This window comes from Jaculus jaculus, chromosome 17 (assembly GCF_020740685.1).
Source record: "Jaculus jaculus isolate mJacJac1 chromosome 17, mJacJac1.mat.Y.cur, whole genome shotgun sequence".
Taxonomy (NCBI): domain Eukaryota; kingdom Metazoa; phylum Chordata; class Mammalia; order Rodentia; family Dipodidae; genus Jaculus; species Jaculus jaculus.
This window is the reverse complement of record NC_059118.1, coordinates 12067635-12084289: the sequence shown is the minus strand read 5'-3', so window position 1 is coordinate 12084289 and position 16655 is coordinate 12067635. Positions and strand designations below refer to the sequence as shown.

The window sequence follows — 16655 nt, the reverse complement described above, 5'->3', positions numbered from 1 at the left end:
TAGGTTCAATTCCCCAGTACCCACGTAAGTTAGATGCACAAGGTGGCACATGTGTTTGGAGTTCATTTGCGGTGGCTAGATGCCCTAATGTGCCCATTTTCTCTCTCTCTGTCTTTCTCAGATAAGTAGATAAATCAATAAAATATTTTTAAGTGGATTTTGTGCCTGTGGGGAGTGAGGGAAGAGGTTGACATTAAGTGCCTTCCTTAGCCATTCTTAACTTATTTTTCCCTATATTTTATTTTTATTTATTTAGTAGAGAGGAAAGAGGGAGAATGGGAGTGCCAGGGTCTCTAGACACTGCAAGCGAACTCCAGATGCTTGTGCTACCATGTACATCTGGCTTACATGGCTACTGGGGAATTGAACCTGGGTCCTTAGACTTTGCAAGGAAGTACCTTAAGTGCTAAGCCATCTCTCTGGCCCATATTATTGTTATATTTTTATTTGATTTTCAGATGTGTGTGTGTGTGTGTGTGTGTGTGTGTGTGTAGTGTGTAGTGTGTCTTGGGCATATTAACTCCCATACATTTAATTTTAGTGATTTTACCATATTTTATTTAGGGAGTTTTTGTTTTGTTGAGGTAAGGTCTTGCCCTGGCCCAGGCTGACCTTTAATTCACTATTTAGTCTTAGGTTGGCCTCTCCTGTCTTGGCCTCCCAAGTTCTGCCACTAAAGGTGTGTGCTACATTGCCTGGCAGGGGCTTTTTAATTGATGCATACAAATTGTCTGTATTGTGAAGTTTGTGGTTCTGAAACGTGTACCTTTTGGAGCTAATAGGCACACGCATCATCACCTTCTTGGGGTCTCGCAGTGACTGCTTTCTTCATGGACAGCACCCGTCCTTCAGCTGCAGCACTCCTCCCTACAGAGCAGTTCTCAGCAGTGAGGACAAGGTAGATCTGAGTCGCCGGTCAGTAGATCACTGAGGCAGCTGGCAAGTGTTTGCAGGCTTTTACTAGAGGTCGCCAGGGGCTGTGCTCATGCTGCTGGTGGTGTTCTGCCCACATAGTGCTGTGCAACTTCAGATTTTTTCTAAAATGATTTATTTATTTATTAGAGATGGGGGGAGGGTTGAGAGGAGGGAGAGAGATAAGGAGAGCGAGCGACAATGGGTGCACCAGGTCCTCTAGCCATGCAAAGGATCTCCAGGTGCATGCACCCCCTTGTGCATCTGGCCCACGTAGGACCTGGAGAATGGAGCCTGGGTCCTTGGGCTTCGCAGGCGCAGCCATCTCTCCAGCCCCGCTTCAGATCTTTAACTGGAGAGTGCAGCACGTAGTTTGTTGTTGCAGGGACAAAGCCCCAGTCAGAGGCAGCAGCTCGGGAGGAGAGGGCATGATTCAGCTGACAGGACAAGGGTGTCTTCCATGGCAGGGCGAGTGCAGCACCGGCGAAAGACTGCTTACGGCGTACGTGGGGACGCAGCCTCACCAGTGGCCTGGCCGGCACAGGCAAGCTTGACCAGTACGCCGCAAGACCCACCCCAGTAACTCGCTTCCTCCAGCAGGAATCCACTTCCCAATTTACCACCGGCAGGAGTCCGAGATTTCAGGAGCCCGAGGCTGTGGCAGAAGTCTCCTTCAGACCACCGCACAGTTGTCCCTGACGATGGCACTCGTGTGGTGTAAGCCTGTCCATGCGTTGAACTCTTGCCATGAAGAAAGAGATGTTGGGGTTGGAATTAGCAACCAGGAGCACCAGTGCCAACCAGGGCTCAGTCAGGCTTGTTCTTACCTGCATGTAGTACGGGCGAACATCCTTAGAACTGGACTTTAAGAAGACTTTTAAACATTTGCACACATATGCGTAATGATGTATGTTGGGGATGGTTCGTAAGTTTGAAAAAAATCACTTAGGTATCATGTATATTTATTTCAGATATTTTAAACATTTTTGTTTATGAAGCAACATTTTGTGACAGGATTTTTACTTGTGGCACTGTGTGGATACTTGAAGGAGTGAGTTGTCTTGTTGTGACCAGATACCTGACAGACAGAATCACTTAGGGAAGAAGGCTTATTTTGCCTATCACTGTTCAGGGGATGAGGCCCGTCATGGCCGGGCAGGCTGGTGGTCGGGGTGGAGCAGCTGGTCACAGTGTACCCCTTGCACAGCCGGGAAGCAGTGAGGGAGCAGTGTTGCTTCTCAGCTCATTTTCTGCTTTTTGTTTGGCCTAGGACACCAGCCCATGAAATGGCGCCCTCCCCCATTCAGGGTGGGTCTTCCCTCTTCAGTTAAACTTTTCTGGAAACACCCTCATAGGTCCATGACCGCATTCTGAATCCAGTCAAGGTGATAGGGAAGATATAGCATCTCAGTGCTTAGATATTACTGGAGTATTTTATATTTAAGATTTCCCCACTATATACACTGAACATGTATTAAGACTTGCTAAACAGGTTTGGTTTGGTGAATTTAGAATGTGAAGAGGCCGGGGGTGGTGGCGCACACCTTTAATCCCAGCACTCGGGAGGCAGAGGGAGGAGGATCACTGTGAGTTCGAGGCCACCCTGAGACTACAGAGTAAATTCCAGGTCAGCCTGGGCTAGAGGAAGACCCTACCTTGCAAAACCAAAAAAAAAAAAAAAAAAGGCAGTGAAAAGGCCAGGTGCCATGGCTCACATCTTTATTGCAGCACTCAGGATGCAGAGGTACAGTTGCTGTGAGTTCGCGGGTCGCTTGGAACTACAGAGTGAGGTCCAGTTCTGCCTGGGCTAGAGTGAGACTTTGAAAACACAAGCAAATGAATAAATAAGTAAGAGGATGTGAAGTGGACACTAAAATATGGCAGTAGCAGTTGCAGGAAGTATCTGTTGTTCCCATATCTAGAGGTACAAGACGAGAAGGTTAGGATTGTTACAATGTTGAGGCCAAGAAGAGGAACCCACAAGCCTGGGTGGGACTCAGCCCTTTGCGGAATGGGAGGCTGGCATTGCACAGTAAGCAGATTCATGGGGGTCGGAATACTGCCCACTGGAACTAGGTGGTGCCCCCACATAAGTGGTCTGCCAGATGGTTTTACTGTCAAGAATAGGAAACCCTGAGGAAGGACCAGGTCCCTGCTGACAGAATTTAACAGAAAAACAGAATCAACAGAACAGAAATGAATAGTTTGGTGAGTCCTGAACCCATAATCTCTAATAGGAAGGAGTAGATGTGGAGCTGAAAGGTGGCTCACACATTGCCTCTTAAGTAGCTGCTGTTTATTAAGTTTACCTTCTGTGTTTTCAATGCATATGAAAGGAAGATTCATTTGTGTGGTTAAAACTTGATTTTAGAACCCTCATCTCTTTCTTTGTTTTCCTGACTGTCGCATTATCCATGGATATTGCGCCTTATCATCATTTCAAGTTGCTCATTGATTGATTGGTTTAGGGTTTTTTGACACAGGTCTTGCTGTGTGGCTTTGCCTTGCCTAATATTTGCTACATGGCCCATGCTGGCCTTGGACTTGTAGCAGTCCTCCTGTCTCGGTCTCCTGAGGCACCACCACGCCTGGCCCTTGTTTAGCTTTGGAAGTGGCCGTCGCTGCCATTGTGTGGCTTTTACTGCAGTGTGTGGTGGGATTGGAAGCCCCTGCTCTTTCCGTCGGTTCTGCTCCCAGCCTGGCTTGCTACTTGAAGAGAGTTAACCAACCTCTGCCATGTGCTTTGACTTCTCTGAAAGTTTGACTTTTTTTTTTTTGAACATATTTTCTGATACATTGAAACATTCTTCCAATTTATGCTACTGTTCCCTTCAGTGGGGTCGATTTTCCACATTGTCTTTAGTGTTATGATACTTAAAAATAAGCCATAAGAAATTAATTTCCTTTTAATTAGCAGGTGCTTCTAAGGAAGGCGGAGCTGGAGCAGTTGATGAAGATGATTTTATAAAAGCTTTTACAGACGTCCCTTGTATTCAGGTAAGGCTGCCAGGAAGGCGGCATTCCCCACGTGCGTCCTGTTTGTATCATTTGTTTTGTCCTCTTCTACAGTGCTTTTTTCTTTAAATGACTACTGTATTGTCATTTATTGGCAAAAACAGATTTTCAAGTGATTATATTTGATAATGAATAAAATTAAATCGTTATAAGTCACATTGTGTTGTAGTGTCAGACTTCAAGTTCTTGTACTTGAATTAATTTTGGGCCCAGAGAATGTTGGAGGTTGACAATAGGAATTTGAAAGTCATTCCCATGTAAGTAATTGAGGTAGTCAAAATGGACATGAGCCGCACTTAATGTTAGCTTCATGTCTTAAAAAGATGTGTTAACATTATACATTACATTCTTACAACCTGAATTTTTGCCCAATATTGTTCAGCATATTTTTCTACAAGGTAAAGTTTGTAATTATGCTTCGTTCACTTGCATTGATAGGTTGTATGAGCAGACCGCAGTTAATTTGTTTTTACTGTTGATGAATGTTGAGTTTTGCTTTAACATTGTTATTCCATATAATGCCGCAGCGATGAGTTTTGTATTTGTATTTTTTTTAGGAGAACACCTAGACCACTAAGCCATCTCTCCTGCCCTACATCATAACTTAATTAATTAATTTATTTATTTATTTTGCTTTTTCAATGTAGGGTCTCACTCTGGCTCAGGCTGACCTGAAATTCACTATGTAGTCTCAGGGTGGCCTCAAACTCTCGGCGATCCTCCTACCTCTGCCTCCCGAGTGCTGGGATTAAAGGCACGTGTGCCACCATGCACGGCAGGCTTTTTTTTTTTTTTTTTTTTTTTTAATATTTTTTAATTTATTTGATAGAGAATGGATATACCAGGGTTTCTTGCTGTTGCATGTCTTGTGTAGGTAGAGTCAGGCACTGTGAGGTCATGGATATCCAGGCCATTTTGTGTGCGGAAGAGTACATTGTAAACAGTCCAACCCTCCTTTGGCTCTTAGAGTCTTTCTTCCATTTCTTCTGCAATGGATCCTAAACCTAGGAAGGTAGCACTATAGTGCTTTTTGAGTCATCCCATAGGTCACCACCATCTGAAAAGAGAAGCTTCTCTAATCAGAAGTGAGAGTAGCATTAATATGTGGGTATGATCACTAAGAAAAGTGCTTTCAGGTCAGTTTGGTGAGCATAATATATGCTGTTAGCCAGAAAACAGAAGGCATTACTCCTCTAGGGCTGATGACCTCCCTTGCCATAGGCTTTTAGCTAGGTTTGCAGTACCAGGCATGTATTCCCTCCTGTGGAGTGGGCCTCTAGTCCAATTAGAGTGTATTTGGTTTCCCACATAACAGACATGTTACTCTTGCACCCATTGGATCATTTAGCCTGGTTGGCCAGTTTTAAGGCTTACAATGTCCACTGTTGTTTATCACTACTGATGACTTTTCTCTCCCATAGAGCTGCATGCAGTGTAGCTTTTTCCAGCTTTTTGTCAGCTGATCCATAGGGAAGAGGTTTTCACTTGAGCTCCAGCTTGATTTCTCAGTCACCTGCAGCCCAAGCATGTGGAGTCTTCAGCAATAGGGTTTCACTGTCTAGTTATGGTGGGAAACCAAGAGCCTTGGCAATAGTTAGTAACAATTTATGGCTTCTGGGTGTGACATTATCCAATAAAGTAGGTTTTCATGCAGCTTATTCATAACATCTTAAATTTTGATTAACCCATGCCAGACATGGTGGCACACACCTTTAATACAGCACTCGGGAGGCAGAGGTAGGAGTATCGCTGTGAGTTCGAGCCACCCTGAGGCTACATAAGTGAATTTCAGGTCAGCCTGAACTAGAGTGAGACCCTACCTCTAACAACAATTTTTTTTTTTTATTAACCCCTCTCCCACCCTTCCTTACTCCTGACTTCTCTTAGGCCATTGCATCCCCAGTGATCTGCTTGTCTACTTACATATAGTCAGTAACCTCTCTTTGGTCTTCTCTTAGTGCTCCTTTCTAGTTTGCTGGCCTCTGTTCTTTGTCTCACAGAGCCTTCACACAATACCTGTCATTGCACAGGGAAAGCAAATGTGTGCACACTTAAATCCCACGGACCTGTAGCTTCCAGTTCCACCTTGACTTGCCAGGCAAAGTGAAACCCTTGATTATATGAAGATTTTCATGACCCTTTGATTCTCCTGTATAACCAATTTATATGTTTTATGTCAGTTAATTTTATCTGTCCCTAACTTTAGATTGTAAGGCAAAGACTGAAAATCTGGTGTGTCCACTAGTGCTCACCATTGTCACCCTGGTGACAAGTGTAGTGTGTTCCTGTTATGTGAATATTTGTTAAGCAAAAGTTTGGTGAATAGCTATTTGAAAAATGACTGGCATGTCTCTTTCCTGTCGTTCCTTATAAAGAGAAAGCGGAACTAAGGTAAAATGTCCTTTTGGCAGTACTTAGCCTCTGCCTCCCAAGTGCTGGGATTAAAGGTGTGCATCACCACATCTGGCTATGCGTTCAGTTTTTGAGAAATTGGGTCTATTATTCTTGGATGTTTTCTCTTTCTTTTATATTACAAAGCATTTTAAGTATATTTGAAGTTGTTCATAATTGACATTACTCACAAGTAGCAGGATAACAAACCAGGAAGAACAGCGAAAGCATTTTATTTTATTATCACTTATGATATATTCTCCATTAAAAATGGTGCTAGAATAGAAGATAACCTTATATTTGAAATGTTCTTTTAAACACCAGCGCCTAAGTTTGATATTGTTTGTAGCAAATAATATAGTAATCCTAACTTTTTTCTTTAAGATATATTCTAGTCGAGAACTTGAAGAAACGTTAAATAAAATCAGGGAAATTCTGTCAGATGACAAGCATGACTGGGACCAACGTGCCAATGCAGTAAGTCTGGCTTTCTGTTTCCTCGCGGCTCCTTTTTTCTGTTCAGTCCTTTCCAAGAGCACGGCTGTCCACACTGTACTGTCTGTAAGTTAGGCTGGGGCTAACATTTCTTTGGGGAAAATATACATTTTCTCATTTGAGTTGATTATTTTTCTTTTTCCCTTCAAGGTAGGCTCTCACTTTAGCCCATACTGACCTAGAACTCACTCTGTGGTCCCAAGTTGGCCTTGAACTCACAGCGATCCTCTTACCTCTCTGCATCCCTAGTGCTGGGAATAATGGTGTGTGCTGGCATGAATTTTTTTTTTTTTTTGCATGTGTATGTGTGTATGGTGTGTGTGTGTTTATAAGACCAGAGATTGACGTTGGATGTGTTCCTCAATCACTCTCTGTTCACTGAGGCAGTTTCTCTCTTGAACCAGGGCTCATCTGATTGGCTAGACTAGCTGACCAGCTTGCCCGAGGGATCCTCTGTCTCACTGGGTTTACAAGTGGGCTGTGATGCCCATCTGGATCCTCCTGCAGCAGGCGCTTTTTCTTTTTTCCTCCTGAGGTAGGATCTCACTCTAGCCCAGGCTGACCTGGTGTAGTCTTAGGGTGATGCTGAACTCATGGCAACCCTCCTACCTCTGCCTCCCGAGTGCCACCACACCCGCCTGAGCGCTTTATCTGCTAAGCCAGCTCCCTAGCCCCTTGTGTTGGGTTTTTGTTTTGTTTTTGCTGATGAGATGATGATGTTCGGAAGTCTGCCTGCTTGGGCTGTTTGTTGACTGACTAGAAAAGAGTAAGTTCCGGAGGGCTTTGGCCTCTCTGGGGTCATACAGCTTCTTAGAAACTCTATCCCAGAGTCATTTAAGATTTGCCAATTAAACAGTTCATTTTCCTGCAGGCTCCATATTTTCATAGCATTGACATAATTTCACAGCAGTGCACCTAATTACCTGGCTTTTGCTCTATTTTCTTCTGAAGATAATGACTATCACCCATTATTGGCCAGGCTTCTCTTAGAGGAACAGAACCGATGGGATGAATTGTATTAAAAGGGAATTTATTGGATTAGTTTATGACAGTCCAACAGTAACAGGCCTGACAGTGAAGGAACCGGGTAGCTGCTCAGTCCACGAGGCTGGAAGCCCCAGCAGTCCCCATCCGGCACTGAAGGCCCGAGGCATCCTGGAGAGACGCTGCTCTTCAGTGCACGCTGGTCTTCTGGTCTTCCGTGCACGCTGGAAAGCAGCAGCAGCGCCGGCAGCCAGGTGGACGGGAGGAGAAGACCTTTCTTCCAGAGCTTCTTTTGATAAAGCCCCCCTCCTACAGGGCCGCCAGCTCTGGGGGAAGGATTCCTCCTTTAGTTCATCCTTCCTGGAAGCTACCTCAGAGACCCACTTATGAGGAATGTCTGTGGATTCCTAAACAGATCAAGTGGACACAAACTGAACCATCACACCCATGATTTTTCTGTTTTTTTTTTTTAAAGTTGGGTGCAGCCGGGCATAGTGGTGCACGCCTTTTATTCTTATCCCAGCACTTGAGAGGCAGAGGTAGGAAGATTGCCTTGAGTTCGAGGCCACCCTGAGACTTCAGAGTGAATTCTAGGCCAGCCTGTGCTAGAGCAAGACCCTACCTTGAAAAAAGGTGTATATGAGTTACAAATTCTTTATATTAAATTCCTTTAGGAAAATATTTGATAAATTTTAAAATAAAGTTTGCACCTAGAAAAAGACTGTATGTTTTGTTTTAAATTTTTTGATTTTTGTTAGATTTACCTGGCCAAATTGCATGTACTAAGTGAGCACCTCCGCGTCCTCAAGAAGGCCATGAAGGTTTTCAGCTCTCTCTGCCCTCAAAGGTCCCATCTTGCTAATCATGAAAATATCCAGTCTGATGAGTTAAATCACATGGGCCCTTTGGACAAGTACTGCTTTTTGACATCGTGAGCTGAAGGTCATTTTTTTCCAACATTATAAGCTGAAGACCATTTTTGTTTTTGCAGCGTTATGAGATGCAGGTCATTTTTGTCTTCTCTTTCTTAGGTATTCTGCATATCTTAAAATGTTTTAACAGATTTTTAACAGAAAATGTGTCACATTTGTTTAAATCTGATTTTCAGGCTGACCTGAAATTCATAATGTAGTCTCAGGCTAGCCTTGAATTCACAGTGATGCTCCTACCTCTGTCTCTCAAATACTGGTATTAAAGGCATGTGCCACCATGCCTGGCCTTTTAATTATTTTTAAATTTTCATTGTTATTTCTGTGCATTGGTGCCGCCAGGGCCTCAGCCATTGTAGTCGAACTTCAGATGCTTCCACCACCTAGTGGACACTTGCCACCTTGTGCTTGCCTCACCTTTGTGCATCTGGCTAGTGTGGGATCTAGAGAGTAGAACATGGGTTTTTAGACTTTGTAGGCAAGCACCTTACCTGATAAGCAATCTCTCCAGCTCCCTTTTAATTATTTTTAATTCTTTAACCAAACAATTTTTTTTTCAAGGTAGAGTCTCATTCTAGCTCAGCCTGACCTGGAATTCACTCTGTAACCTGAGGGTGGCCTCGAACTCACAGTGATCCTCCTACCTCTGCCTCCCGAGTGCTGCGACTAATGGCATGTGCCACCATGCCTGGCTAAAAATATTTTTATTTATTATTTGTTAGGGAGAATGAGAATGGGTACACCACAGCATTTAGCCATTGCAAACAAACTCCAGCCGCAAATGCTACTATGTGCATCTGGCTTATGTGGGTACTGGGTCTTTGTGCTTTGCAGGCAGGTGACCTAACTGCTAAGCCTTCTCTTTAGCCCAAGTAATTTTCATAGTGTGTCCTTTTCTCTATTCATTCAAAAATATGTGACAAGATCAGCATAGCGCCTCTACCTCTTATATAAAAACAAATGAGACCATACTAGATACATTACTGGTAGCTTGCTTGAGAAATCATATGTACTGGTGTGATGTCAGGCCTTGTTAGTTGCTCAGATACTGACTGAATGCAGATCAGCATGTACATATTCCTTTGTTTAATATATGTATGTGTAGTTTAAGTTTTGTTCTCCTTTCACATATTATAGTAATTTTTTTACCATTTTTTAAAAATTTTTATTAACATTTTCCATGATTATAAAATATATCCCATGGTAATTCCATTTTAATAACTTGTAATAATTGTGCTTTCATGCTGTGTGTGTTGCTAACAAGTACTCTATCACTAGTTTCATGCGTATCCCATGCATGCACTTAAAAACAATTATTTATTTGCATTTACGGGTGAGGGAATGGGCATGCCAGGCCCCTTGCCTACTGTAAAAGAACTCTAGATGCGCCGGGCATGGTGGCACACGCCTTTAATCCCAGCACTCGGGAGGCAGAGGTAGGAGGATCGCCGTGAGTTTGAGGCCACCCTGAGACTCCATAGTGAATCCCAGGTCAGCCTGGGCTAGAGTGAGACCCTGCCTCGAAAAACCAAAAAAATGAACTCTAGATGCATGTGCCACTTTGTGCATCTGGCTTTACATGGGTACTGGTGTATCAAATCTGGGCTTTCAGGCTTTGTAAGTACGTGTCTTTAACTGCTGATCCATCTCCCCAGCCCCATGCATGCTTTTTTTTGGTGGGGGGTGGTTGGGTTTCGAGGTAAGGTCTCATTCTAGTCCAGGCTGACCTGGAATTCACTATGTAGTCTCAGGGTGGCCTCAAACTCACAGGAGTCCTCCAACCTCTGCCTCCCAAAGGCTGGGATTAAAGGGGTCTGCCACCATGCCCGATTCCCAAGCATACATTTTTAACAGTGGTGTTTTATAAGCTGGATTTTAAAATTGTTGGTAGAGAGCACATACAATTTTATTTCAGTAGAGTCTACCAAAATCCTGCAAAGATTTCAGTCCTTTATAGTCTTGCAGTTTTTGCAAGCTTCAATTTTTCTTTCTAATACTGCATGTTGTCAAATTTTTGCCTCTCTGATAAGAGAAAAGAATGAGTTTTTCTTGTAATTGGGATTTGCCCATCACTTGCACAGTTGAACACAGTTTCATATATTTTTCTCAATTTAACATTGGGTTGTCTTCTTACGTTCATTTGCTGTATATTGTCTCAAGTTGCAGGTAATGTTTCAGTTGTGTTGTAATTTTTATTTTGACTATCGTTAAATCTGTTTTAGATGTCTTCTGTTTAGATTTTTTTTTCTGCTTATACTTTTTCCTTATTTATCTACCTATCCAGGGTTATAATTGTTGTTTCACAGTTTTTCTAATACTTACATCATTTTTTGCATCTATATCATCAATTCAACTGAATTGACTTTAAATAGAAATTTTATAATTTAAGAAATACACGTAATGCTTCTAAAACGTTGAATGTAATTATGTAAACCTAATGAGACTTAAATGATGCTTCCTGTTTAATAGAATAATGTAGCACAGGTAACTTCTGCATACTGTCACTTTTGATGTCAGTAATGAAAATTCTCTTTATTTTAGCTTAAGAAAATTCGGTCACTGCTTGTTGCTGGGGCTGCACAGTATGATTGTTTTTTCCAACATTTACGCTTGTTGGACGGAGCACTTAAACTCTCAGCCAAGGATCTTAGATCCCAGGTGGTCCGGGAAGCTTGCATTACTGTTGCGTAAGTATATTCCTTTGGTGCTAAGTATTTTTTATGAATGAACTTAGTACTTAATCAGCAAAAATTCCACATAAAGATGCAATTATTTTTAAATTAAAGTGATCTTCATTATGCTAGGTATATGCCTCAGTAACAGAGTGCATGCTTAGCATACATGGGCCCTTGCTTCAGTCTCCAGTCCTAAAAAAGAAATCTTGCTTAAATCTTTATGCCAACCTTAAAATGGGTCTCTATACCTGAAGCCTATTGGTGAATTTCTGGCCAAGTTCATCTGTGTAGAAAGAAAATGAATGGGCTTTTACTGGCTACATTCACTTTTCACATTACTAACTTAGTTACGAAGCACTCCATTTCTGATATTTTAGAAAATTAGAATTGTAACATTTAGTCATCATTAATTTATCAGATCTTTACACTTGTAGTCCTCCAAAATACAAGTAGGGTAGAATACTGAAATCTCACTGACCACTCCACGTGTCCTGAATACTGTTTTCATGTGTGCCACCACTTGATCTTTCTTGTGGAGATAGGGACACTACTGTGCCTGCTGTCTGTCTTGTAGATCACTGTTACATTAGTGCCCTAAGGAGATGGGGTAAATCCTGTGAGGACTGTAAGAAAAGGGGAAGCGTGTCATTATTGACAGGCAACATAGTGCCCCATGTGGGAAAATCTGTAGGAGGGTTATTGTCAAGGATAGTGTAAATCAGCATACCAGCATGCCACAAATCATCAATTTTCTTTAGTAAAACAAACAAAACAAGAATCCATAAACTATGTCCTTGAAAAACGTACTTAAAATAGGTCTAGAAAGTGCACAGTTGAGGTAAGATAGTGTTTGCAGAGAATACACTATGGGGGCTGGCCTGGGTTATTTGAAAGTTGCAGATAACCCTCTGGTCTGGGACTTTTACAAGCCCTGGAAAAGTGTGGGGACCTAAGAGAACAAGGTGATCTCACTGAAGGAGAAGCGGGGTTAAGTTTCAGAAGGCTACAGCAGCCACACTTACTGTGCACAGCAGTGGAGAAGAGATGTATAGAAAGGGGTTTGTGTCAGCCACACTTACTGTGCACAGCGGTGGAGAAGAGACGCATAGAAAGGGGTTTGTGTCAGCCACACTTACTGTGCACAGCAGTGGAGAAGAGACGTATAGAAAGGGGTTTGTGTCAGCCACACTTACTGTGCACAGCGGTGGAGAAGAGACGTATAGAAAGGGGTTTGTGTCAGCCACACTTAATGTGCACAGCGGTGGAGAAGAGACGCATAGAAAGGGTTTGGCCCTGTGGGTGCAGCCGAACACTTGCTTACTCCTGCATAAGGCCCAGCTCCCGAGGAGAGGGAAGAACTCCGGCTCGGCACTAGGTAAACGTGCCTCCTTAGCGTTCATTCAGGCTGGCAGAACTGACCCAGCTGACCACCGAGAGTGGAGAGGAAACCCTGTTAGTGCTCAGTCTGTGTAGTGGAAACTCCAGAAAAGCCATCATACACAAGTAGTACCAAATAGCCCCGAAGTGCAAGGCCATTCTAAGCCCCGTGTCTCCCACAAGTTTACCAGAATCAAGCTCACTCCCAGGTGTACATTCTCACTTCTAGAACAGTCCTCATGCCCTTTAAAGGAAGCATCCAGGCATAGTTGTCCTTTCTGTTTTTGAGTTGAGGTTCCTTTTTGCCTGGGAATTGACAGATTGGGAATCTGACTGTCACTGTACACGTTAGTCAGTAGGTCTAAGTTTGAAAACATTTTTGAATTTAGAACCTGATTTTGGAGATTGAGAGAAGGCTGTGTGGGTAGAAGCCCTTGCTGTGTAAGCATGGGGACCTGAGTTCAATCCCCCACGCCCATGTGAAAAGCTGGGGATTACTATAACCCTACAGCTGAGAAGAGGGCTTCCGAGGCTCGCCTCCAGTCAGGCAGTCTGACTGAAAAAATTGGGAGCTCTCCATTCATTGAGAGACTGTCTCAGGAAAATGAGGTAGAAGAGCAATAGAGAGGACCCCTGACTCTTCTCTGGCTTCTACATGCATTACATGCATGCTCATGGAGTGCACAGATCTACTCACACGTGTGCACATACCACACACACTACCTACATGCACATCAGTCTATCTCCAACATGTATTCTAAATAAGATACTAACCAGGCGTGGTGGCACATTGTAAAACAGCTGTGACCTCAGTAGGTATGGAGGCAGGAGGATGAGGTGTTCAAGGACATCCTGTGCTACACAGTGAGCTCAAGTCCAGCCGGGGCTACATGAGACTTTGTCTCAAAAACAAAACCTAAATCAACAAGTAAACTAAACTAAAATTAAGCAGGTTCTATTATATACGCTGAAATTAACCCCTATAGCACAAGTATTGTCAAACCTGCCTGTAAGTCAGTCATGTGACTAAAAGCTGAATTAGTTGCTTAACTGTGAATTTGGAAAGAGAAGACATGTCCTTAAGATCACTGAGCTGAGTAGGAGGTTGTAGACATGAATTTTCAGTCATGGGTTCTGAAATCTTGCCTCAAAGACGTGAGGGAGCATTTGTAAGCCCCTCCCCCCCAAAAAAGTGGAAGTAGCATGGATTCAAATAGAGAATGTCTTGGGAAACACTGATTTGGGTAAGGATGGAAATTTGTTTATTAAATATGTCAAACTTTTTAGGTTGTTGGGACATCAAAATAGAAATGCCTGAGAGATGAAAACCCCAGTTGAGGCCACCAGAACTGTTTTCCTTCATGTGTACTTAGAGTTAATAGTTTGAGTCTGCAATTAGATAGTGTTTCTAATTAGGTGCAGTTGCAGAGAATAAAATATACAGTTTCATCTTTGTGTGCTGCCAGGAAAAAGAAAACACTTAGTACCTAGACTTCCCTTTGTTTTTCCACTATAAGAACTAGCAAAAATTCCCCAGTTAGTTCAGTAAAAGTCTCTTTTTAAATTAGATGACCTTGACAGGTGTGGTGGTGCACACCTGTAATCCCAGCACTCAGGAGTCAAAGGCAAGAGGATCACCCTAAGTTTGAGACCAGCCTGGTCTTTATAGAGAGTTGCAGGCCAACCAGGACTTCATAGCAAGGCCCTGTCTCAAAACAAAAACAAACGATCAAAATTCAGGCACTGGAGATAATCTAGCTCAGGTTTTAGTCTTGTCTTCTATGCACAAAGTCTTGGGTTCATTTATCAGGATGCATAAAAGGCACATGTAATCTCAGCACAGGAGGATCAAAAGTTTAAGTTTAAGGTCATCCTTGGCTATATAGCTAGTTTGAGGCCAGCCTGGGGTACATGGGACCCTGTCTCAAAACAACCAACCATATACATATAACATATATATATACACACACACACACACACACACACACACACACACACACATATACGTATGTTTATATATGTTATATATATATAAACTATGTGGTTTAAGTATACTTAATATTGAACTATTAAAATCATTTTTGTCTTCCTTTGTAGCCACCTTTCAACAGTTTTGGGAAACAAATTTGATCATGGCGCTGAAGCCATTGTCCCTACACTTTTTAATCTTGTCCCTAATAGTGCAAAAGTCATGGCAACCTCTGGATGTGCAGCAATCAGATTCATCATTCGGGTAGGTTTCCTGTCCCTCCCCATCCGTGTAGCTTAATTAAATCACTAATTTTATTTTAACCTCAACAGAGAAAAATCATTTTTTAATTACTCCTCTGATAAAAGAAGCAACACACACTCATTATAGACCTCGAAAGCCATAAATACTAAAGATTACACAGCTGGCATGTTTGACTGAAACACAATACATGTGTGGTTCTGTGTGTAGTCATGCCGTTCTCGTTATCTCCCATAAAGCATATCTTGAGAATTCCCCAAAGAACACAACTAAATAATAAAGAAATCTCTCCTCTCCCTTCTATTGTGTGTGCTCGGCCACTGTAGCAAATACTTCCTAGGCATGCACTTTGTGCCATATGAACATGTCTGATGTGAATAGAAAATGGAGATAGTGAGCGTGGGCATCTATAAATACCGTGTGTACTTTAAGTACAGTCAAGTTGTGACTTGTCATCTTGAAAAAGTACCAATTATTTTCTGATTTTTAAAATATTTTACTTTTTACCTATTTGAGAGAGGCAGAAAGAGAGAGAGAATGAATATGGGCACACCAGGCCTTCCAGCTGCTGCTAATGAACTCCAGATGCATGTGCCACTGTGTGCATCTGGCTTATTTGAGTCTTGGGGAATCGAGCCTGAGTTGTAGACAAATGCCTTAACCACTAAGCCATCCCTCCGGCCCTATTTTCTGATTTTTTCCCCTCGATTTTTATTAACATTTTCCATGATTATAAAAAAAATCCCATGGTAATACCCCCCCCCCCCCATTTTCTGATTTTTGATCATTTTGTTCTCTCCTGTTCCTTCTTGTTTTTGGTTTTTAATTTTTGTACTTTAGAAGTTCCTTAAAATCTTTGTTTACTCCTTGCCTCTTAAAATGTGAACATTTTGCCTGACATGGTGTCACACACCTATAATCTCAGAACTGGGGCAGTCGAGTTAGGATGGTCACAAGTTCAAGGGCAGCCTGGACTACATAGATAAACAAAAACAAAATCTAGAAAAAAGTACATTATTTCCTTATTCTTTGTAATTTTCCTTTAATAATTAAATTATACTTAACAACTATGTTTTTGCAATTAGAAATAACTAATAGATCACTTTATGGGTAGACTATAACCTGTTAATTTTTTAATTGCTTCTGAATCATTCTTATTGGCTTTGTGTTTTAATTTTTGTGAACATTCCTGCCTTTGGGTTTGATTTGGGGTCTTTGTTTTTGGTTTTTGTTTGAGATCAGAGTTACATGTAGCCCAGGCTAGCCTGGTACTAATATAGTCAAGGATCACTTTGAACTCCTGATCTTCCTAAATGTTAGGATTACCTCCATCTCCAAAGGTCTGGGATTATAGGTGTGCACCATCATGGCTAGTTCACATGTGCTGGAGCTTGAACGTAGGGCGTCGTGCATGTAAGGCAGGTCATTCTACCAACTGAGGTACATCTCCAACCCATTTTGTGTGTGTGTGTGTGTGTGTGTGTGTGTGTGTGTGTGTTTCTTGGGAGAGTTCTTTTACTGCTAATTCACCTTTTAATTTCAGATGTTTTTTCTTTTTCCTGGTTGCCAGTTTATATTGACAAACAAGTGTAAATTATTGAGTTGCTATTTGGTTGAATGCTTCATCTGTAATTGTGAAGGTCACTG

At 42.2% G+C, this 16655-nt stretch overlaps 1 protein-coding gene across 40 annotated transcripts in view; it reads left to right on the top strand.

Annotated features, from left to right (window-relative positions):
* The window catches only part of Clasp2 (cytoplasmic linker associated protein 2), a 208582-nt gene that overhangs the window by 81987 nt on the left and 109940 nt on the right, over positions 1–16655 (top strand). For 22 of the 40 annotated variants that reach the window (XM_045136849.1, XM_045136848.1, XM_045136833.1 and 19 more), the window contains 4 exons: positions 3827–3909; positions 6703–6795; positions 11268–11413; positions 14876–15011. In XM_045136849.1, coding sequence (XP_044992784.1) covers positions 3827–3909; positions 6703–6795; positions 11268–11413; positions 14876–15011 — 458 coding nt within the window. The remainder of the gene's footprint in view (positions 1–3826; positions 3910–6702; positions 6796–11267; positions 11414–14875; positions 15012–16655) is intronic. The other 18 variants (XM_045136851.1, XM_045136845.1, XM_045136850.1 and 15 more) reach the window with 1 other exon arrangement.